This window comes from Ammospiza nelsoni, chromosome 19, assembly GCF_027579445.1.
Source record: "Ammospiza nelsoni isolate bAmmNel1 chromosome 19, bAmmNel1.pri, whole genome shotgun sequence".
Taxonomy (NCBI): domain Eukaryota; kingdom Metazoa; phylum Chordata; class Aves; order Passeriformes; family Passerellidae; genus Ammospiza; species Ammospiza nelsoni.
The window spans coordinates 11,357,861-11,377,245 of record NC_080651.1 but is presented as its reverse complement, the minus strand read 5'-3'; the positions used below and the strand labels follow the sequence as shown (position 1 = coordinate 11,377,245).

Below are 19,385 nucleotides of genomic sequence, written 5' to 3'. Positions count from 1 at the left end.
TGTGGCCGTGGGAGGGTCGGGGGATCGTGCCCAGCTGTGGGGCGGCACTCACAGCCCCATTTAAGCCCGCCCGCAGCCCCTCACATGATGGGAGTGTGACGGGTCCGGGCACGAGGTAGCGGCGATGGCGCTGAGCAGAATCCGTCTGTTCCAGCCCCACGGGGAGGGCACCCGACTGCTGCCCCAGGTAACCCTGGCACCCCTTACCCGAGCACCCCACGTGCCCCCAGCCCCGGGTAGCAGCGTGCTGCATCCCTGGGGGTCTGCAGAGGGATGGATCCGGGGGTGCCTTGGGTCAGAGTGTTTGGGGTGCTCCCCTGCAGCCCCCCGTGATGAGCAGGGGTGGGTTTGGGGCTAAGCAGGGCAGCGTGGGGTGGCTCCAGGAGCCTGTGACAGTGTCTGGCTTTGGGACGTGCTCACATTTCTGGGGGGCTGTGAGTGGCTCCTCTGTCCGTGCAGGCATCCAGGCTGGTGGAGCTGCCCTACTCCTCCTTTGATGACGATGATAACACAGCCGAGCAGGACCCCGGGGTGTGGTACCCCGACCCCCCCAAACCCAGCCCCTTCAGCCGCTGCGTGCGCTACCTGGCCTTCCTCTGGAACCTCCTCTTCCTCCTACTGGGGCTGCTGACCCTTGCCGTGGGGGTCTGGGGGCTGCTGACCAAGAGCTCCCTGCTCGGGGGGGATCGTGGGGCGCCCCTGGGCTCGGACCCCATGCTGCTGTTCGTGCTGGCGGGGCTGGGGGCCAGCGCCGTGTCCCTGGCCGGCTGCCTGGGCGCCCTGCGAGCCAGCCCCTGCCTGCTGCGCTTCTTCCTGGGCGCCCTGCTGGTTTTCGGGGGGCTGGAGCTGCTGGGGGGGCTCCTGCTGCTGCTGCTGCGGCGGCGGCTGCGGGACGCGCTGCGGGATCTGCTGCTGCTCTGCCTCCTGCGCTACCAGGAGGATCCCGACCTGCAGTTCCTGGTGGATGAGGTGCAGCGGAGCCTGCAGTGCTGTGGCCTCGAGTCCTACCGCGACTGGGAGAGCAACCTGTGAGTCGGGGTTTGGGGGAGAGTGGGGGAGTCCATGCCCACCATGGGGCTGAAAACCCTGTTTGGTGTGGCACCCCATGGGAATCTCCTTTGTGGGACCCCATCCTCACCACAGCGCTGAAAACCCTGTTTGGTGTGGGACCCCATGCCTACCCTGGGGCTGAAAACCCTACTTAGTGTAGGACTCCATCCCCACCCTGGGGATGAGAATCTCCTGGGAATCTCCTTTGTGGGACCCCATCCTCACCCCAGGGCTGAAAACCCCCCAATTCCTTGTAGGGTCTATGCTGAGGACTCATGTTTAGGGTGGTGGGATCCCCAGAAGAGCCCAGAAAAGAGAGGGCAGAGCTGGAACCCACACTTAGTGTCCAGTTCCATGGCTGGGGGATGTGGGACACCCCATCCCCTGAACCTGTATGACCCGAATCTCTGTGTCCACCCCACAGGTACTTCAACTGCAGCTCCCTGGGCGTGCAGGCCTGCGGTGTGCCAGCCTCCTGCTGCCGGGAGCCCCTGCAGGGCGGCTCCGTGCCCAATGCCCAGTGCGGGTTTGGGGCGCTGGCGCTGGGCCCCATGGCGGCCGCGGCCCTGCTGCACACCGAGGGCTGTGGGGCCGCCGTGGCCGCGGGGCTGCGGGGCCAGGCCGGGGCCATCGCTGCTGGGGCCGTCACCCTGCTGCTGCTGGAGGCTGTGGGAGCGCTCATGGCTCTGAGGGTGCTCAGGGATATCACGGCCTGGAGGGTGTGGCAGTGAGGATTGTCCGGTTTTGGCCTAAATAAACCTTGTAAAATATTGCTGAACCTGTCTGTGTCCTGCCCATCCCACCCCAGGCCCTGGGGCCCTGCTGCTGGTGGAGGCCATGGGAGTGCTCATGGCCCTGAGGGTGCTTGGGCATATCATGTTCGGGAGGGTGTGGCAGTGAGGGCACTGTGGGGATTGCCTAAATGTTTATTTGGGCCTAAATAAACATTGTCAGAATCCTGAACCCATCTGTGTCCTGTGTGTGCTGCCATTGGTGCTGCAGCTGAGGGTGTGCAGCTTTGGAGATGTCTGGGGTTGCTGGTCCAGCCCCAAATAAACCTCGTCAGAATCCTGACCCCATCTGTGTCCTGCCCATCCCACCCCAGGCCCTGGGGAGCTGCTCTCCCTCCTCCCCAGCCCACAACACTGACTCCTGTACTCGTTAGGGTTTAATGAGCGTTTTTCCAAGCTGAGCCCCCCGTCCCCAGCATGGGTAGGGGGGCTTTGATCTACACAGCACTACAGGGCTGGTGAGCCTGCCCAAACCCTAAATGATTCCGTACTGAGCCAGCTCGTGCAGCTCCAGGTGGCTGAAGGCTTCCCAGGGACAGATGACAGTGATGTCTGAGGAGAGAGAGGACAGAGTTTGTGGCAGTGTGACCCCCCAGGCCCTGCCCTCCCCACCAAAGGGGTGGCATTCCCATACCTGTTCCCAACCCCTCCATGCCGGGGATGTCGTCACCAAACCTGCAAGGAAAGAGCAATTGTCTGGCCTGACCCCATCCAGGGCCCCTCCCATCCCAGAGCTGTTCCCCACTCACCCCTGCACCCCCTTTTTGGGGGGTTTGCTCTTGAACTGCCTCGTCTGCCTCTGCTTGAACTTGGGGGGTCCCTTGCGGGGGGTGGCGGGACCCCCGCTCACCCTCGTGGCCGATTTGACCTCCAGCTTGGGGGGCTCCAGGCTCATGGCTGGTAGCCCCGGGGCTCACAGCGTTCCCCTGGGCTCACGGGTGTTCCCTGAAGCTCACGGTGTTCCCTGGAACCCACGGTGTTCTCTGGGGCTTACAGAGTTCCCCTGGGCTCGCGGCGTTCCCTGGAACACACGGTGTTCCCCAGAACTCACAGAGTTCCCCGGGGCTGACGGTGCTCCCTGGAGCTCACAGGGTTCCTGGGAGCTCACGGTGCTCCCTGGGACTCACAGTACTCCTCACGATGTTCCCTGGGGCTGACGGTGCTTCCTGGGACTCACGGTGCTCCTCGGGGTTCCCTGGAACTCACGGCGTTCCCCAGGGCTGATGGTGCTCCCTGGAGCTCACGGTGTTCCCTGGAGCTCACGATGTTCTCCACAGCTCACGGTGCTCCCTGGAGCTGACGGTGCTCCCCGGCTCTCACAGAGTTCGCTGGAGCTGATGGTGCTCCCTGGGGGCTCCCAGTGCTCCCCAGAGCTCACGGTGCTCCCCACAGCTCAGCGCTGGCACAGGACGGCTCCTCGCACCCGCTGGAGGGAAATGGGGCCACCAGCTTCTCCTCCCACCCAGCCCCTGCCGGGCTCTGCAGAGCCCCCTCCCCACAAGGCTGGGGGAGCCCAGCTCAGCGTGAACCCCAAAGGCAGGGAAGGGCACCCCCAGGGCCACCAGGGCCGCTGCTGCTCCTCCCTGCCCTGTCCCCACCCCAGTGACACCTGGGCACCCCTCGGGGCACTGCCAGGACCCTCCATGGCTCGCCCGGGTTGGTGTGGGGTACCCCAGGCTGGGAAGGGGGAACAGGGGATGGCCCACGGCACCAGGAGTGGGAATTTGGGGGCACAAGCCCCGTCTGGGATCGGTGTGGGGGATTTGGCCCCGCTGCAGAGCTGGACACGGCTCTGGGAACAAGGATCCCAGCCCAGGAGATGTTCCTGGATGCTCCTGGAGAGCAAAGACCCCCCTGTCCCCTCCCCTGACTCACAGAGCGCCGCGGTCCCGGCTCCAGAGCTGCTCCCTCCGCCCAGCCCGGCTCCCTCCGGCCTGGAGATGCTCTGGGGGGCTTTTCGGGGAGGGAGATTTATCCTGCCTGGGAGTAATAGGATTATTTACCTCCCTGCTTTCCCCAGGGGTAATCCTGGGGTGTCCTTCCCCTGCTCTGGGGGGAGGAGGGCTCAGGATTAGCTCTGCCCGTGCCCGTGGGCAGTGGATCCCACGTGGGGGGATCCCATTCCCAGAGACCCACCAGTGTCTCCTGATCCCACAGGGAGTGATGGGACCTCCATTCCAGCCTCCAGCCCAGCCTGGTGGGTCCAGCAGCCCCTGCTCATGGCTGGTGTTGCTCCAAAGCTTCCCTAATCCAGCACTAAAGCAATTAAAAACAGACTAATCTCGGCACACTTTAATTGAACTTCAGCCCCCACCACTAATTGCAATTAGTTGGGCTCCAACAAATAGGATTAAAGAAATCCAGGAGTGTTTTCCATGGAGAAGCACCTACTTCCCTGGCAGAGAGCAGAGCCTGGCTGTTAACTGGGGTTCATTAGTGAGTGACACTCAGGGCTGGGTGGCTTCTTGGGGACCTTTTCCTGGGATGACATGGGGGGTCTGGGTGGGTGTCAATGGCTGTGAGACCCCCAGGATTGAGGAGGGGGTTTGGGACAAGTTTCTGGGGATTGAAGATGGAGGCAGAAAAGGCACCTTGCAGAGCAGCCCAGCAGGATGTGACAGCAGGGACAGGGACAGTGTCCTTGACAGGAGGCTGCAGCTCCCCACGTGCTCAGTGCCACACGCTGCCCCCACGGAGAGGCCACTAAGAGGCTTTGTGGTGTCACTGGGGAGGGTCTGGCACAGCCCCCCCGGCCCTCCCCATCACCAGGGCATGGCCAAGGTGCTGAAAATCCCCCCAAGGTGCTTAAATTCCAGCTGGGATCACAGGAGGAGGAGGAGGAGGAGGAGGAGGAGGGCTGCCCAGCCTGCCCTTGGCAGGGATTTGCCACGCTGGGGAGGGCACAGCATCCAGCTCTCGGGAAATCCGGGGCTCAGGACAGCCCTGAGTCACCACCTGTCCCCAAGGACAGCTCCCTGTGAGGCAGGAGGTGACCCAACCTCGCGTGACACCCCCGGGATGGCACACTCAGCACACAGCAATCACTCCAAACCACCCAGGCACGGATCCTGTCCCCCCAGGGGTGTCCCCCCTCAGTCTAGGGAGGCTCATTCCTTCCTGGCACGCAGCCTGATCTCCATCCTGAGGATCATTTTGATGTTCTCGTCCTCCACGTGCTGCTCCACAGCCGCCAGGGCCTGGGCTCCGCCGTCCCGGTGCAGCTCCAGCAGCTGCTCCACGTAGCCCACCCAGACACAGTTGGGGCAGCCGGTGCCGCAGCAGTGGGTGGGCGGGGGGGGCACCGGGGGGGCTGCACGAGGGTCCCCACGGGCGCCATCAGGGGTGGCTGTCCTGCTGTCCCTTCCCGGGGTGTCCGAGGTGCCCCCAGGCTCTGCTGTGCTGTCCGAACTGCAGGAGGTGGCGGGGTGGGGGCCTGGGGTGCCCCTGGGGCTCTTTGGGGGCTGCAGGGAACAGAGACCCCCGTGATGGGGCCAGTCTGGGGGGGACACGGGGGGACTGCTGCACCCCCAGCTCAGCCACAGGAACGCTCTGCTCCCAGTGTACCCCCATTGTCAGCACCTCCATATATCCCTCCAAAACCCCCAATTCCTGCTCCAAAACCCATTCCCTGCTCCCAGAGTACCCCCGCTATCACCACTGACACATCCCACTCCCAACACCCCAAATTCTTGACCCCCACCCCATTCCCTGCACCCCCCTCAGCCCCATGCCCATCCCCTCCTTGTTGCCCCCATTCCTCTCAATCCCCAAGCCCCCCTTGTTCCCCCCCATCCCCAGCACCCCCATGACACCCCAGTTCCACCTCCGTCCTCGCTCACATCTCACACCCAGCACCTCCTGGCCCCTCCCGAGGCCTCCCCCGTGTCTCCCCATGCCCAGCCCCCCGTTGTCCCCCGTTGTCCCCCGTTTTCCCTCCGTTATCCGCTCCTGTCCCCGCTCACCCCCCAGCGCGCCCCCGCCAGGCCCCGCAGCAGCATCCGGCCTCAGCCCCTGGCCCCGCCCCCGCCCCGAGTGACAGCTCTCGCAGCAAATAGCAGCCCGGCGCGCTCAGAGGGGCGGGAGCGGCCGGGAAATGTGACCAATAAGCAGCAGGGGGCGAGGCCAGAAAGCCGGAAGTGGCGGCGGAACGGGCACGTGAGGAGCGGCGGAATCATGGCCCGGGGACCGGGACCGGGACGGGGACAGAAACCGGGCCGGGGACCGCGACAGAAACTGGGATCGGGACCGAAACAGGGACAGAGACCGGGACCGGGACCGAAACAGGGCCGGAGACCAGGACCTGGAGCAGGAAAGGGACAGAAAGCGGGACCGGGACCAGGACAGGGACGGAATGCGGGACCGGGACAGAAAGCGGGACCGAGATCGGAGCACGGACCGGCCGTGCCGCTGCGCAGCAGGTCAGTGCCCGCGGGATCCAGTCGGGATCGCTCCCGGTTTGGGAGCTGCACCCATGCGGGGTCTCGGGTGGGTCTGGCGGGGGTCCCGTTCTCGGTGTCTGCGCCCTGATCTCTGCCCGGGTCCCGGTGTCTGCCCGTGCCCGGATCCCGGTGTCCAGCCATGCCTGAGTGTCAGTTTCCCACCGTGCTCAAATCCCAGCATCCTTCCATACATGGATCCCAGTGTCCCGGTGCTTGGATCCTGGTGTCCCGGTGTCCCGGTGCTGGGTCCGGGTGTCCCGGTGCTGGGTCCGGGTGCTGCCCTGCCGCCCTCTCCCTGTGCTCATTTTCCCAGGAAGGAGAAGAAGGACAACATGAAGCCCAAGCACCCCGAGGAGCAGGAGATCCCGTTCCGCCTGCGGGAGCTGATGCGCAGCCGCGAGGCCCTGAAGCGCCCGGAGCCCGGGAAGAAGCAGGTGGCAGGTGGGACACGCAGGTGGCCCCGGCAGGTGGCCCAGGGGCTGGCCCAGGAGCTCACAGCACGGCTGGATCCTGCCATGGGACATCCCCCTCCCTCTGGTGACGTCCCACCCGCGCTGTGCCGGCCGGAGGGACCCCGTGGTGTCACCGCTGCAGAAATGTCACCCGTCTCTCCTAGAGAAGAAGCAGCAGCAGCAGCAGCAGCAGTGCCAGGGCCCCAAGGCCCCGGGGGACATCCCCGTGCCCAGGTTCAGGAGGGGCAGGGGGGAGTCGGAGCGCTCCTACATCTGCCGCATGCAGCACGAGGTGCAGCACATGCTCTTCCTCGCCGAGAACCAGATCCAGAGGGAGCCTGAGAAGGAGGGCACGGCTCCAGAGAAGTCCAGAAGGAAAAAAGAGTGAGAGCAGGGCCCTGGAGGCTGGATGGGGCCAGCCCATGCCTGTGGCATGTCCCGTTGCCCAGGTCTGGGGTGCAGGTGGGGGGCACTGGGTGCCCTTTCCGTGGGGATGGATCTCTGGGATCAGAGCCACGAGTCTGCTTTACCCTCCTGGGGGAAGAGCTGTGGGATTTGGGGGCTCCTGTGGGGTGGGGACTCACTGCTCGCTCCCTGTCCATGCACCCCTGAGCCCCAGCTGTAATGTGGCTCTTCAGGTTTCAGAAAAGGAAACTGGAAAAAGCTCGGAAGAAAAGGGAGGAGAAGAAGGAGGCCATGCTGGAGAAGAGCCTGATGCAAGGTGAGAATGAGTGGGGGTGCTGAGGTGACCCCAGCCCTGTGGGCAGCACCAGGGGGACCTGGGCTGGGCACCCTGAGGGTCCCCCACTGACCCCCATTCCCTTGCAGACACGGTGCCCTTCGGAGAGGTGGTGACACAGCCCCCCACCATCACCTCCCGGCCCAGGGGACGGGGTCCTGCCGAGCAGGTGAGCTCTGGGGACAGTGCCACCCACCCTTGGGTACCTGGGAGGGCCGTGGTGGCCTCAGCGAGCCGGTGATGGCTCCTTGGAGCTCAGTCCTGGCGTCTTACCCTTCACCCTGAGCTGTGCCACCTGTACCTGCAGGCTGGACGGAAGCAGCTGCTCCTGACGCCCCGCCTGGGTCACAGCCAGGCGTCCCCGGCGTCCCCGGTGGTGTCGATGGCTCGCCGGCGCATCCTGGAGGAGGAGCGGGCCCGCGTCATCCGCGCCTACCGCGACATCCAGAGGCGCAAACAGCTGGAGAGGGAGCGGGAGCACACCCGGGCCGGGCCGGGCTGAGCCCCTGGCACCGCAGGGGGACATTGTCCGGGTGTCCTGTGTCACTGCTGAGCCCCACAGCCCCACACTGCGCTGCTCTGGGTCCCTGCTGGGCCAGGGACTTGCTTGGAGTAAAAGGAGCCCCTGGTGTGAGCGTGTCTGTGCTCCCTGTTCCTCAGGGGTTCCTGGGATTCCTGAGGGGTTCTTGAGGAATTCCTGAGGGGTTCCTGGGATTCCTGAGGGGTTCCTGGGATTCCTGAGGGGTTCTTGGGATTCCTGAGGGGTACCTGGGGAGTTCGTGGGGGGTTCCTGAGGGGTTTCTGGGGTTCCTGAAGGGTTTCTGGGGTTCCTGGGGGGTTCCTGAGGGACACTGCTCTGCTGGCACATGACAGTGCCAGGCATGTCGCTGTCACCACAGGCTGGCCCTGGCAGGGCTCTGGTGGGGCAGGAGCCTCATTCCTCAGCCGTGAGGAGACCCCAGTTCCTGGCTCAGTGCTGGGGACGTGGAGCATGCCACAGGACTGCCATGCATGCTGTCACTCGCCTTTATTGTCACTATTGGTGACCCTGTTTGAGCCCCAGCCACGCACAGCCCTGCCCTTGGCATCCCTGCCCGCGTGGTCACGGTGACCCCGGTGCCAGGTGTGCTGCCACGTCTCCGGTGCCACCTGCCGCGGCCCCGCCGGCCCCCGCGGGCAGCCCCCGGCTCCGGGCAGGCTCCGGGGCCGCTCCCGGCGCGGCGCAGCCTCACCTGGCCGGACAAAGGCTGCGCTGTTCGCGGCCCCGGCGGCACAAAGCGCTCCCTGTTGGAGCCGCGCTGCGGCCGGCGCTGGCGGGGCCGGTGGGATCCGCGCTTCCGGAGGGGCTGGGCACGGCCGGGCACGGCAGCGGGGCTGCTCCGCTGGCCCCTGCCGCCCCCGAGCACGGTCCCTGCACGCTGTTTGTCCTGTGCCTTTGCTGTCCCCGCGAAGGTGGCGGTGCCCTTGGGGGTGACTCTGCGCGGTGCCGTGCGGTGCCCGCGGGCGGCGGGAGCGCAGCGTGTGTGCTGTGGTGACGGTGGCCCTGGTGACAGCGAGTGCCTGGTGCTGCTGGGCAATGTCCCCGCTGCCGCTCGGCGCCAGGTAAACACAGGTGCCAGGTAAACACGGCTGACGCAGCGCAGCGCGGGGGGCACGGCCGCGTCCCGTGCCAACACCGTGTCCCCGCAGCCGGGAGCGCGGGTTGGTGCCAGCTAAAGGCGAGTGCCACCCTCCCGCTGCGTGCCCCCTGTGCGGACACCGTGCAGGGCACCCGTGCCCACCGGCGGCCCCGGCGCCGCCATCCCGGCTCCGGCTCAAGGAGAGCCGGGCACCCGCTGCCCCCACCGGGCCGTTCCAGCCCTGAATAATTCATGGCACTGCTGCCCGCAGGCTTCCTGCCCGGAGGAGCAGGAATGGCTCTGGAGGGGAAGGCGATCCGAGCGGGAAACCACCGCGACCTTGGCACGTCCTCCGTGCCGTGCCGCCTCCTGCCCGGCAGCCCATCTGCCCACGGCATCCCGGCCCCGCCTGGGCGATGGGGGTGCCCAGGGCCCTGTCCGGAGCCACTCTGTGCTCCCTGGCCCTCCCCTGAATGGGGGCACCTGGGATGGCGAACACCCGGGACCCCCACCCAGCATCCTGTGACAGCATCATAGGAAAAACCACCTTTATTGGGGCGACCTGAAAACATGAAAAGGAAACTTGGCAGAGAAAGCCACAGGGAGGGCGAGGGGCCCAGCTCCCTCCCCACTCCCTGCAGGGGGGGAAAGGCACCGAGAAGGCGGCCAGAGCTGGGGGGGGATGGTCCCCAGCCCCAGCAAGGCACTGATCCCCCTCCCCAGCAACGGGGAAACAGAGGCACAGAGCGGGGACAGCTTGGTGTCCCCTTGTGCCCTGCGGTGGGATGGGGCCAGCTCAGCTCGGGGTCAGTGCAGGGCCAGGGTGCTGGGGGTGCCCTGAGCAGGGTCCCACGGGCTCCCCAGCTTTGGAGGGTCCATGGCCTGGGGGCGGCAGAGGGGTCTGTGCATCACGAAGGTGACAACAGGGGGTGTCCTCACGGGAGCCAGTCCTTGAGGCAGGCATCGGGGGTCCATGGCCAGGTGGGATGGACGGGCAGGTGGGAGCGCTGGCTCTGGGGCCGTGTCCAGGCGACCCACGGGCAGGAATCGGCTCTGGCTGCCAGCCGGGGTGGCATTCACACCTCACAGGGTGGCATTCACATCTCACGGGGTGGCATTCACACGTCAGTCAGGGTGGGATGGGGCTGGGCAAGCCCTTGGTTGTGCCAGCGCTGCTGGAGCTGCGTCACGGGGGCTTCACCAGCGGTTCCTGCTGTACGGGGACTGCACCTGCGGGCACAGCGGGTGGCACCAGGACAGGGTGGCACCAGGACAGGGTGGCACCAGGACCAAAGACGTGTACCCTGACCCACCGGGGGGGGGCTCTGGGTGCCGGGCAGCCCTGTCACCATGGCAGGGCCGGACTTTGCCCCTGCTGCAGCCACCGTTCACCCACCTGGCAGCCGCGGGCGTCCCTCGGGATGCTGCAGTGCCGCGCCTGCGCCGCGAACGCGTCCTCGGCCCGGAGCGTGGAGCTGGCACTGCCGGGCATGGGGCTGGTGGAGGCACGGGGCAGGATCACATCGTAGGGACCTTCACTCTGAGGGACAGGCACGGGGGTGGAAGGTCACAGCACCGGGAACGCCCCAACCCCATGGGAAGGCTTGGAAGGTCCCCACCCCGTTAGAGCAGCCATTGGGACACAGGGGCGACAGGAACACCCACACCCTGTCCCCCATTCCTGTCATTCCTGGCAGGATGTGGCCACCCCTGGTGTCACACTCACCATCCCCTTGTGCATCAGAGCCATCTCGGTGGGCTGGTAGACACTGGTCAGCAGCTGCCCGTTGTAGCCACTGTATGGGGACACCGGCTTCTTGGCTGCTGAGACACGGGGACAGTCACCATGGAGCCAGTGCCACCCCACTGGGGTTCCCCGTACCTCGTTAGCAGGTTTAACGAGCTGACTCAGCAGCTGCCTGCCTTTCCCGCGGGACACTCCTGTCCCCAGGGATGGCATCGCTGCTGCCTGCCCATGGCTTGTTATTGTAGGGTCTCTCGGGTGCAGGTGCTGCCCAGGGGGACCCTCCCTCCCCCGTGGGGAGCAGACACCTGGCACACCCACCCACGGTCCCCACTGGGACTGTCACCACCCTGTGTTATTGCAGGGTCTCGTGGGCCCGGGGCGGAGGGGCAGGAGCCGCGGGCATCCCATGCTGGGGAGGGAGGGAGGGAGGGAGGGAGGGAAGGAGCTCCCTGTGGCTGCTGGGCTCAGCCCAAACTGGTACACCCAGCCCGGCCAGTTCTGGGGAGCCACAACAGCAGCAGGCGCCAGCACCGGGCAGGTCACTGCCAGACGTCTCGTCACCCACCCTCCACTGCCATCCCCGGTGGGGACATCCCCAGGGTCCCCAGCAGGATGGTGCCCACCCTGCCACGGCGTGAGAATGTCCCTGGCGCCTACCAAAGGACGGCTCATCCATGGAGAAGGCCTTGTTCTCCACGAACATGCTCTGCGACTTGTGCTCCTTGAGGATGGTCTCGTAGCCCACCCCCCGCGTGGGGTAGCCGTCGTCCTCGAAGGGCTGCTCGGGGCCGCGCCGCGTCACGTGCGTCACCTCGGGGATGGCGTAGAGCAGCAGGAAGGCGGCGGCGTTGCACACCAGCGCGATGGCCAGCGTGGGGTCGTCCCAGCCGGGCGCGCGGCCGGCACGCCGGTTCCCGTACAGGTACATGACGGTCCACGCCAGCCAGATGGCCGCCGACAGGCCGGTGGTGGCCAGGATGAAGGCGCCGTGCTTGCGCCAGCGGCCGTAGCGGCCGCAGAGCGCGGGCCAGGCGGCGCCGAAGGCGGCCACCAGCAGGGCCATGACGTAGATGAGCGCCATGACGAAGTCGGCGCCCGCCAGCTGGCAGGGATCCGCGGGGCCGCCCTCGTGCCGCGCCACCGTGATGAGGAGCCACTCGGCGTTGATGATGACCTCGACCGAGGCCAGGGACAGGGCGGCCGCCAGCGTCACCCAGCCCCGCGGGGCTCGGTTGCGCCGCGCCAGGAAGTTGAGGGCCACGGCGTGGGCCAGCAGGCAGGAGAAGCAGATGGCGAAGAGGACGCCGAAGAGGAACCGGCGCGAGGTGCAGGTGGAGAAATCCGGCCCCACGATGAAGTCGAAGGTCAGGCAGAAGAGGCCGAAGGTGCCCAGAAGGAAGAAGACCTGCGTGGCCACCAGGCTCTTCTTCTGGTGGTCCTGCACGAAGGGCAGGCTGGCCACCAGCACGATGGTGAGCACGAAGGTGGTCACCACGCCCAGGCTGGCCACCGCTTCCACGCCGATGCCCCAGCCCGCAGAGAGGTCACAGAGGTTGTAGTAGAGGGAGGAGAGGTCGTGGCCGCAGCCCGGGGGCGCCGTGGGCTGAGCGGTGGCCGTGGGGAGCAGGGCCAGCAGCACGGCCGTGGTGCCCATCCTGCTCCGTGGCATCCAGGGACCCTGTGGGACACAGCAGGGTCAGGGCACAGGGGATGGGGATCAGCTCCCAGCTCAGAGCATCCCTGCCTGTGGTCCCCACTGGGCATGATCCCATGCTGAGCAGTGGGGTCCTGGGGAGCTCTGCCCTGCTGGCACAACTGACCTCAGCCAACATGGCCATGGAGCTCCAGATGGGACAGGCAGCCACAGTGGCTCCTTGCCTGGAGTGGGTGACAGCTGAGGAGAGGCTCAGCCCCTCTGTGCCCCATATGATCCCTCCCAGCATGGGAATTCTCTGGGAATTCTCCTGATCCCTTCCTCCAGTGTCAGGAGCAGCGCCGTGCCTGATGTCTTCCCGGGAACAACAAACGTGGACCCAGCCCAGATGGCAGAGGGGATACTAGGGGACAGAGCTGTCCCCTTGCCTTGTCCCTGCGTGCCACCCCGTTCTCCTTTCCACTTCTTCCGTCCCACTTCCCTCTGGCTTTGGGCACCGGCCCAGTGCAGGTCGCACGTCCAGCCTGCTGGCACGTAGGCAGCCGCAGCCTGGCACGGCACGGCACAGCATGGCACGGCACATCCGTCCCTGTCCCCACCGTTGTCACCCCATTCCTGCCACCTCACGTTGGGCACGGGGAAGAGGAGGCAGCGAGGAAGCCGCAGCCTCACTGCTGGGGGAGGAACTCGGGAGGAGACCCCAGCAAGGACCTGCAGGGGCCGGGACCCCCGGTGCCCCGAGGGTCACCCCGAACCGGGCACTCCCCAGCCCCGGAGAGGGACAGAGACCCCAGCACCGCGCTGGGACTGAGTGCCCGTGCCCGCGGGTTCCAGCAGCTCCGCCGCCTCCGGTTCCCAGCGCGTTCCCCAGCCCGGTTTCCCGTCCCCCTCCAGGCCGGTACCCCCGCACTCTCCGCCCGGTTCCCCCGCGGCCCCGGGGGCTGCACCCGCGTCCCGAGTTCTGCTCCTCCTGCAGCCCCGCCCGGTCCCTCGCATCGCCCGTGGGCTTCCCCCGCTCCCCCGGCCCGGTGCCGCCGCCGCCGCCGCGCTCCCGTCCCGCTTCCCCTGCCCCTCCGCCGGTCCCCCCAGCCCCGTCCTCCCGCACACCCACCCCGCACCGTCCCGGTGCTCCCCGGTGCTTCCCGGCGCTCCCGCCGGGTCCTGGCCCCGAAACTCCGCCGGAGCCGCCCCCAAATCCGCGGCCGGAGGAGCTGCGGGGGCGGGCGGCTCTCGGTGCCGGTCCCGGTCCCTTCCCGTCGGCGTTGCCGGTGCCCCCCGGTCCCGCAGCCCGCCCCGCTCACCGGCCGCAGCCCCCGGTGCCCGGCGCTCCGCTGCCCCCGTGCCGAGCCCCGCCAGCCCCGGTGCCGCCGCACCGTGCGCCTGCCCGGCCCGGCCCGGCCCCTCCCCGAGGTGCGGCTCAGCCCCGGGAGCGCGGCTGGGGCCGGCCGGGACCTGCCCCGCCGCACCGGGCGGGGACACCGCGGTGCCGCACCGGCGGGGGTCCGCACCGGGGCACGGAGGGGGAAAGAACCCGCGGAACGGGGGGGGGGGAGCCCACCTGGGCATCGGTGTGATGGGTCTGGGGGGCGGAACGGGGGCAGCCCACCTGGGCATCGGTGTGATGGGTCTGGGGGGCTCAGCCTGGCTCTGCCGAGAGCTGCTCCCCAGGAAGGACCCTCAGGGGACAAGGGACGCAGAGCGGGGTCTGTGTCACCCCGCCGGGATCGCCCAGCCCCGGTGGGCTCGGGGAGTGGCGCTCCACAGGCGGCCCCACCGTCCGTGCAAGGATTCTCCGGCCTGGAGGGGGCCTCCCGGAGGAATGTCAGCTGATGGATAAAGCCGGAGCCCTTGGCAGGGCAGCAGGGCCCAGAAAAGCCCAGAAAAGCCCAGAAAAGCCCTTTCTGCAGAGGGTCAGGGACCTGGGCAGCCCCAGCCCGGGCACTGGCAGGGTTTGATGGTCCCTGTCCCCACGGGGGTGGTCGCCACCCTGGAGTTGGGATGGGCATTTCACAATGACCCCATTCATCCCTGCGGATGGGGAAAAGCCCCGGGAGATTTGGGGCACCCCGGGGCCCCGCCAGCCCTGGGAGAGGTTTCCAGGCAGGAGCTGCTATTTCGGGAGGGGTGAAGCAAGAGGGTGAAGGATGCAGAGGAAAGTTCACCGTGCCTCCGGCGGGGCCTGCCCCGATCCGGGCCGGGATGGAAACAATCCGGGCAGAAAGGGCAGCGGAGCCTCCAGCGGCAGGACCGGCTCCCACCGGAACCGGCGGCAGGACCGGCGCTCGCCGAGCCCCCGGGGACAGGGCGGCGTGTCCGGGCTTAGACTGCGGCACCGCCACCCTCCCGCCCTCCTCCTGAGGCTCATTCGGCTCCGGGATGGTGTTTGGGATGGGATCGGGGCGGGGCAGGCGAGGGGGGCTCTGCCGCGGCCCTCGTGCCTCAGTGTCCCCGGATCGGGCAGCGCTCGCTCTGCGGGAAAGGCTCAGCCCTGGCTAAGCGGAGCCGGGAGCGGAGGCCGCTCGTCCTGCCGCCCCCACCCCCGCAGCCCGGCCTCTCCACCGGCTGCTTCCTTCCGCCGGAGGCTTTCCCGGCTGCTGACTCAGCACAGACCCCCGTGACCCCCGCAGGGGCCACCGGCGGGCGCCCGTCCCGTCCCGCCGAGGCTGCCCCCGGCGCTCGCTGCTGTGTCCCCGTCCTTGGCGGGCGATTCCCTCACCCCCTTACCATGGGAACCCCCCATGCCCCCACGGAGGGTGATTGCAGCCCCCTCCCCACGGAGACCCTCGTGTTCCACCCCTTGTGGGCGTTTTCTGCTCCCCGTTCCCAGCGGGACCTGCCCGCGTTTCCAGCCCCATTGCCCGCTCCCGGCAGGTCCTACAGAAAATCCCCACCAGGCTGTGGGGTCACTGCGGGTGATGCCCACCCTGTGCCACCCTCGGGTTCCTCTCGGGGTGCCCGGCCTCGGACTCCGGGCACGGGCAGAGGCCGATCCTGGCTGGGGTGGGTTTGGAGCCGCGATACCAGTGCTGGAACTGGGCAGAACTGGGCAGAACTGGTCCTTCCAGCACTGGGGCCACACCGGGGGGCTGCGCTGTCGCTCAGCACCGCACCTGGAGCCCGGCCAGGCTCTGTCCGAAAACATCAGCGCGCATTTTTTCCAGGCTTACCTTTCCTCGGGAGCCGCAGGGACGGGCGGCGGGCACGGCTGGCACGGCTGGCACGGCTGGCACGGCGGGCACGGCGGGCTGAGCCCCGGCTCCCCTCGGCAAGGAGCCGGACCGGGGGTCCCCGCCGCCCTCCCGGAGCCTCCCGCCGCTCCGGCCGGGGCTCGGAGCCGTTCCCAGCGGAGCCCCTCGCTCCGGCGGACGCCGTCAGCACATTTCCACCTCCTTTGCCAAGTCAATACGCACCGGTTGGCACAGGGGGGCCGCCGGCGATCGGGGGGGGCCCGTGGCAATCCCGGAGCTCCCGCCGAGGGTTCCCGAGGCAGCCGAGCCCCCCGGGCCGCGGCCCCTCAGCCCCTGCCCGGCTCGGGTTAATAACTAATCCCTTCCCGCTCCTGCTCTCCTCACGTGCCAGAATTAATGGAGCGAGAACCTCCCAGGTACCTCCCGCGCCACCGGCCCGGGTTTAACCCTGTACCCCCGCAGGGATCCGGCCTGGGACGAGGTGACATCCCCGGAGGGGTCTGTCCAACCCGGAGAATGACCCGGGGGCAGGCTGGGTCCGTGGGGTGTCAGCCCCACACCCTGGGGGCAAAGCTGCGCCCCATCCCACCCCACAGCGGGCACCGCCAGGCTCGGGGGTGGGCAGAGGGTCTGGGGGGATTTGGGGGTGTCTCTGTGCCCTGCCAGGAGCCAGCTGACGTCCCGATCCCTCCGGGCACCCCCTGGCTCTGTCCTGCCCCCGTCTCGGGAATGCGGGCGGAATGCTGGACGGTTTTGGGGGATTACGTTAAGGACCTTAGGGGGAATTAGGGTGGCGGCGGGGCTGGTTTGGGGAGCTGGGGGTGCCAGCTGCCTGCCCCGTCAGTGCCAGCTCCGCAGTGTCCCATCCCTGCCCTCTGCCGGCTGCTGGGGACGGGCTGGCCCGGCACGGCCGCTCCTCCAGCGTCACACCAGTTTGGCACTGGTGTCACTGGGAGGGCAGCCCTGGGTGTGCCCGATGCAGGGGGGGCATTGCCCGGGGGCCGCAGCCAGGGGGGTTAATGGGGGGGGCCGGGAGCTGTGACCTTACCGTGTGTGTGCAGACCCCATCACAGGGGACAGCCAGGACACCTTGTGGGTGCCTCCCCAGCACTCCCGGACAGCAGGGCAGGGGCACAGGGGTGGGCAGGGCAGAAGGACCCTGTGCCATAGAGGCTGGAGCGGGGTGCCTCCATTCCAGCTGCCCCCAGCGAGCTGGACCCAAGCAGAGCTTTGGTCTCAGCATGGCAGTTTATGGAGTGGCACCCAGGGAGGGCACCATGTCCTTGTCAGGGTTCTCAGGTGCTCATTTGTGCCCTCCACCCCTCACCATGGGCAGCCCTGGGCTCCCCAGGACCCTCGGTGCCACTGGGCTGGGCATGTCCTGGATGAGTTCCCTGGATGAGCTGAGCTCCCTGGATGAGTTCCAGTGTTGTGCCAGGGGCTGAGCATGGGCAGGGCCGAGCTGCCCGCCCTGGGCTGCTGCTGCCAGGCAGGCACCACGGCATCCCCAAATGAGTGTCTGGGCACAATCCCCTCCTCCTGCCACCCCCAGCAGCATAACCCCAGCTCCATGGAGGGGGTGAGGGTCTCCCCGGTCCCGGTGCCATGCATGGGGCTGGGTGGGCATTGCCAGCCGGGCGCCGCCCTGGCTCAGAGCGTGGTGCTGCCCAGCAGTTTCAGCGGTTCCAGGCCCGGGGGTGGGAAGGGTGGGCAGTGGGCGCTGCCACGGCGAGGGGCTGCCCGCGGCTGCCCCCGCAGCACCTCGCCCACCGCGCGCCGGAAGGTCCGGCTGACGAAGCAGTAGAGGAAGAAGTTGAGGGAGGTGTTGAGCATGGCCACCATGTTGGCCACGTCCAAGGCCAGGTGCACGCGCCAGTCCCTCCTGACCGAGGCCACGTACAGGTGGCACATGGTGACGACGGCGCGGGGAGCCCAGAGCACGATGAAGGCGGCGGTGACGGCCAGCAGCAGCGCCGCGGCCTTGCCGCCCCCCCGCGCGCCTCCGCCGCCGCAGCTTGCGGACGATGGCGGAGTTGGCGGCCAGGAAGACGCCGCAGGGCAGGAAATAGATGGTGACGCAGTGCAGCCACTTGAGCGCCGTGTCCAGCGCCGTGGGGGGGTCGGCGTCGCGCCACATGTCCAGCCACCAGTAGAAGGGGACGCCGGTGGCCAGCGCGGCGGCGAAGACGGCGGCGATGATGCGGCGGGTGCGGCGCGGGTAGGACACGGCGCGGTAGCGCAGAGGGTGGCACAGGGCCACGTAGCGGTCCACGGTCAGCAGCACGGTGACCCAGGTGGACGCGTGGTTGGCCGTGAACTCCAGCACGGTGACCGTGTGGATGAAGGCGCTGGGCACTGCCCGCGCCAGGATGGCCGTCTGCAGGATGAAGCCCACGAAGATGATGAAGACCTGGGTGAGGATGTCGGAGGTGGTCAGGGCCAGCAGGTACCAGTAGGACGATTTCTTGGTCCTGGTGGCCAGGCGGGACAGGGCCACGGCGGTCAGGATGTTCGCTGCGGGGAGGGGAGCGTTGGTTGAGGTGAGATCCGGGGGTTCACAGCCCCCCCTGCAGCACCCGGACCCCAGGCTGCCCAGGCTGCAGCTGAGGGGAGCTATAAATATCCCGGTGCCGTGGGGATTTGCTGGGCTGATTAATCTCTTCCGTGTGCCAGCCCAAGCAACACAAATACCATCTGTCCCCGTGGCGTGGCACCTGCCCTGGGCCGGGCAGCACAGCCGGGCACCGGGGCCAGGTCTGAGCCTGGGGGGGAGCAGGTAAAGCCCCTCCATCCCGAGGGTTTTTCATTCCAGCCCCCCAGCCCCCTTAGCCCCCTCACCTGGCAGCCCCAGCCCCAGCAGGACGCTGTAGTACACGATGGGCACGATGCCAACCAGGCAGGGTGAGCGCTCCAGCTCCGGCTCTGGCAGTGCCCACGACACCGCCGTGCTGTTGGGCACTGGCACCGTCATCTTCCACCACAAACCGGCTATGAGGAGACACAGGAGCACCAGGGGCATTAGATCCTGATGGCACCCCGGGGGAGGTCAGCTGTGACATGGGACAGGGGGCTTGGGGACAGGGACCATTGCCTGGGTGTCCCTGCTGTGGCTGGATCCTAGATCCCTTGTCCTGCAGCATCCCAAATGTGCCCCCTCCGGCAGACCTGGGGCTGCTGCACCCATGGGAGGCAGTGCATCCCAAGCCCCCTGTGCCATGTCCCAGAAGAGCCCCCGCTGCCAGAGCTGCTCCTTCTTTATCCCTCAGCCCCGTTTTTGCAGAAAACCGGATTAAAACATCATGTTCTGGGGCAGCTGCCAGCAGAGGGAGCCTCTGGCGCCCAGCCCGGGCTGGGTGCCACCCGGCGGCTCCCAGTGGTGGCAGAGAGGATCCAGAGGTGCCGATGGGTGGTCTTAGTGGTGCCAAGTGTGGGGTGGCCATCTCCAGGCTGCCAGCTGGGTCCTTTTCCAGCTCCTCAGGCTGGGGCAGCGGAGCTGGAGGAGCCCTGCCCATGGCCCCGCCCGGATCCGGATCCTGATCCGTATCCGCATCCCTATCTGTGCCCCATCCCTGCCCTATCTGTGCCCCATCCCAGCCCCATCCCTGCCCTGCTCCTTGCCCCATCTGTGCCCCATTCCTGTCCCGGTCCCCGCCCCATCCCTCCGCCCTCTCCCCACGCCCGGATCGCGCCCGTGCCGCCCTCGCCC

At 67.7% G+C, this 19,385-nt stretch overlaps 6 protein-coding genes across 8 annotated transcripts; 2 read left to right on the top strand and 4 right to left on the bottom strand.

The window, feature by feature from the left end:
• Nucleotides 1–103: 103 nt before the first annotated feature.
• On the top strand, nt 104–1,821 carry TSPAN10 (tetraspanin 10). Its single transcript, XM_059486031.1, has 3 exons — nt 104–187; nt 460–1,028; nt 1,475–1,821. Exons 1-3 carry the CDS (start codon nt 125–127, stop codon nt 1,779–1,781), a joined length of 939 nt encoding a protein of 312 aa, XP_059342014.1. The 5' UTR covers nt 104–124; the 3' UTR covers nt 1,782–1,821.
• Nucleotides 1,822–2,205: 384 nt separating this feature from the next.
• PDE6G (phosphodiesterase 6G) lies at nt 2,206–3,801 on the bottom strand. Its single transcript, XM_059485881.1, has 5 exons — nt 3,717–3,801; nt 2,969–3,267; nt 2,591–2,862; nt 2,476–2,516; nt 2,206–2,393 (listed from the first exon to the last, which is right to left on the bottom strand). The coding sequence occupies exons 3-5, from the start codon at nt 2,734–2,736 to the stop codon at nt 2,317–2,319; spliced, it is 264 nt and encodes an 87-aa protein (XP_059341864.1). The 5' UTR covers nt 2,737–2,862; nt 2,969–3,267; nt 3,717–3,801; the 3' UTR covers nt 2,206–2,316.
• A 317-nt stretch (nt 3,802–4,118) lies between these two features.
• On the bottom strand, nt 4,119–5,861 carry OXLD1 (oxidoreductase like domain containing 1). Its single transcript, XM_059485880.1, has 2 exons — nt 5,804–5,861; nt 4,119–5,302 (listed from the first exon to the last, which is right to left on the bottom strand). Exons 1-2 carry the CDS (start codon nt 5,837–5,839, stop codon nt 4,949–4,951), a joined length of 390 nt encoding a protein of 129 aa, XP_059341863.1. The 5' UTR covers nt 5,840–5,861; the 3' UTR covers nt 4,119–4,948.
• Nucleotides 5,862–6,001: 140 nt separating this feature from the next.
• On the top strand, nt 6,002–8,105 carry CCDC137 (coiled-coil domain containing 137). Its single transcript, XM_059485879.1, has 6 exons — nt 6,002–6,259; nt 6,594–6,721; nt 6,897–7,116; nt 7,371–7,453; nt 7,561–7,640; nt 7,779–8,105. Exons 1-6 carry the CDS (start codon nt 6,015–6,017, stop codon nt 7,971–7,973), a joined length of 951 nt encoding a protein of 316 aa, XP_059341862.1. The 5' UTR covers nt 6,002–6,014; the 3' UTR covers nt 7,974–8,105.
• A 1,516-nt stretch (nt 8,106–9,621) lies between these two features.
• On the bottom strand, nt 9,622–15,918 carry GPRC5C (G protein-coupled receptor class C group 5 member C). 3 transcript variants are annotated; one of them, XM_059485875.1, is made up of 5 exons: nt 15,659–15,918; nt 11,495–12,515; nt 10,817–10,911; nt 10,487–10,630; nt 9,622–10,320 (listed from the first exon to the last, which is right to left on the bottom strand). In XM_059485875.1, exons 2-5 carry the CDS (start codon nt 12,504–12,506, stop codon nt 10,288–10,290), a joined length of 1,284 nt encoding a protein of 427 aa, XP_059341858.1. In that variant the 5' UTR covers nt 12,507–12,515; nt 15,659–15,918; the 3' UTR covers nt 9,622–10,287. The 3 variants fall into 3 exon arrangements, with proteins under 3 accessions (XP_059341858.1, XP_059341859.1, XP_059341860.1); XM_059485876.1 differs by lacking the exon at nt 15,659–15,918 and adding an exon at nt 13,793–13,871; XM_059485877.1 differs by lacking the exon at nt 15,659–15,918 and adding an exon at nt 13,603–13,676.
• A 1,411-nt stretch (nt 15,919–17,329) lies between these two features.
• On the bottom strand, nt 17,330–18,650 carry GPR142 (G protein-coupled receptor 142). Its single transcript, XM_059485878.1, is given in 3 exon segments — nt 17,330–17,671; nt 17,673–18,193; nt 18,518–18,650. Coding segments are annotated over 3 exon segments (996 nt in total).
• Between the last annotated feature and the right edge of the window lie 735 nt (nt 18,651–19,385).

Excerpts from the sequence above, each read along its gene's own strand:
- GPRC5C (XM_059485875.1), bottom strand. The coding sequence starts at position 12,506 with ATGCCACGGAGCAGGATGGGCACCACGGCCGTGCTGCTGGCCCTGCTC. Across the intron at positions 10,631-10,816 it reads CTCTGATGCACAAGGGGATG|AGTGAAGGTCCCTACGATGT; the intron begins GTGAGTGTGACA and ends CCTGTCCCTCAG. Across the intron at positions 10,321-10,486 it reads GGGACGCCCGCGGCTGCCAG|GTGCAGTCCCCGTACAGCAG; the intron begins GTGGGTGAACGG and ends CTGTGCCCGCAG.
- OXLD1 (XM_059485880.1), bottom strand. The coding sequence starts at position 5,839 with ATGCTGCTGCGGGGCCTGGCGGGGGCGCGCTGGGGG. Across the intron at positions 5,303-5,803 it reads TGGCGGGGGCGCGCTGGGGG|CCCCCAAAGAGCCCCAGGGG; the intron begins GTGAGCGGGGAC and ends TGTTCCCTGCAG.
- PDE6G (XM_059485881.1), bottom strand. The coding sequence starts at position 2,736 with ATGAGCCTGGAGCCCCCCAAGCTGGAGGTCAAATCGGCCACGAGGGTG. Across the intron at positions 2,517-2,590 it reads CCCAAAAAGGGGGTGCAGGG|GTTTGGTGACGACATCCCCG; the intron begins GTGAGTGGGGAA and ends CTTTCCTTGCAG. Across the intron at positions 2,394-2,475 it reads CATGGAGGGGTTGGGAACAG|ACATCACTGTCATCTGTCCC; the intron begins GTATGGGAATGC and ends CTCTCTCCTCAG.
- TSPAN10 (XM_059486031.1), top strand. The coding sequence starts at position 125 with ATGGCGCTGAGCAGAATCCGTCTGTTCCAGCCCCACGGGGAGGGCACC. Across the intron at positions 188-459 it reads GCACCCGACTGCTGCCCCAG|GCATCCAGGCTGGTGGAGCT; the intron begins GTAACCCTGGCA and ends CTGTCCGTGCAG. Across the intron at positions 1,029-1,474 it reads CGCGACTGGGAGAGCAACCT|GTACTTCAACTGCAGCTCCC; the intron begins GTGAGTCGGGGT and ends TCCACCCCACAG.
- CCDC137 (XM_059485879.1), top strand. The coding sequence starts at position 6,015 with ATGGCCCGGGGACCGGGACCGGGACGGGGACAGAAACCGGGCCGGGGA. Across the intron at positions 6,722-6,896 it reads CGGGAAGAAGCAGGTGGCAG|AGAAGAAGCAGCAGCAGCAG; the intron begins GTGGGACACGCA and ends CGTCTCTCCTAG. Across the intron at positions 7,117-7,370 it reads AAGTCCAGAAGGAAAAAAGA|GTTTCAGAAAAGGAAACTGG; the intron begins GTGAGAGCAGGG and ends GTGGCTCTTCAG.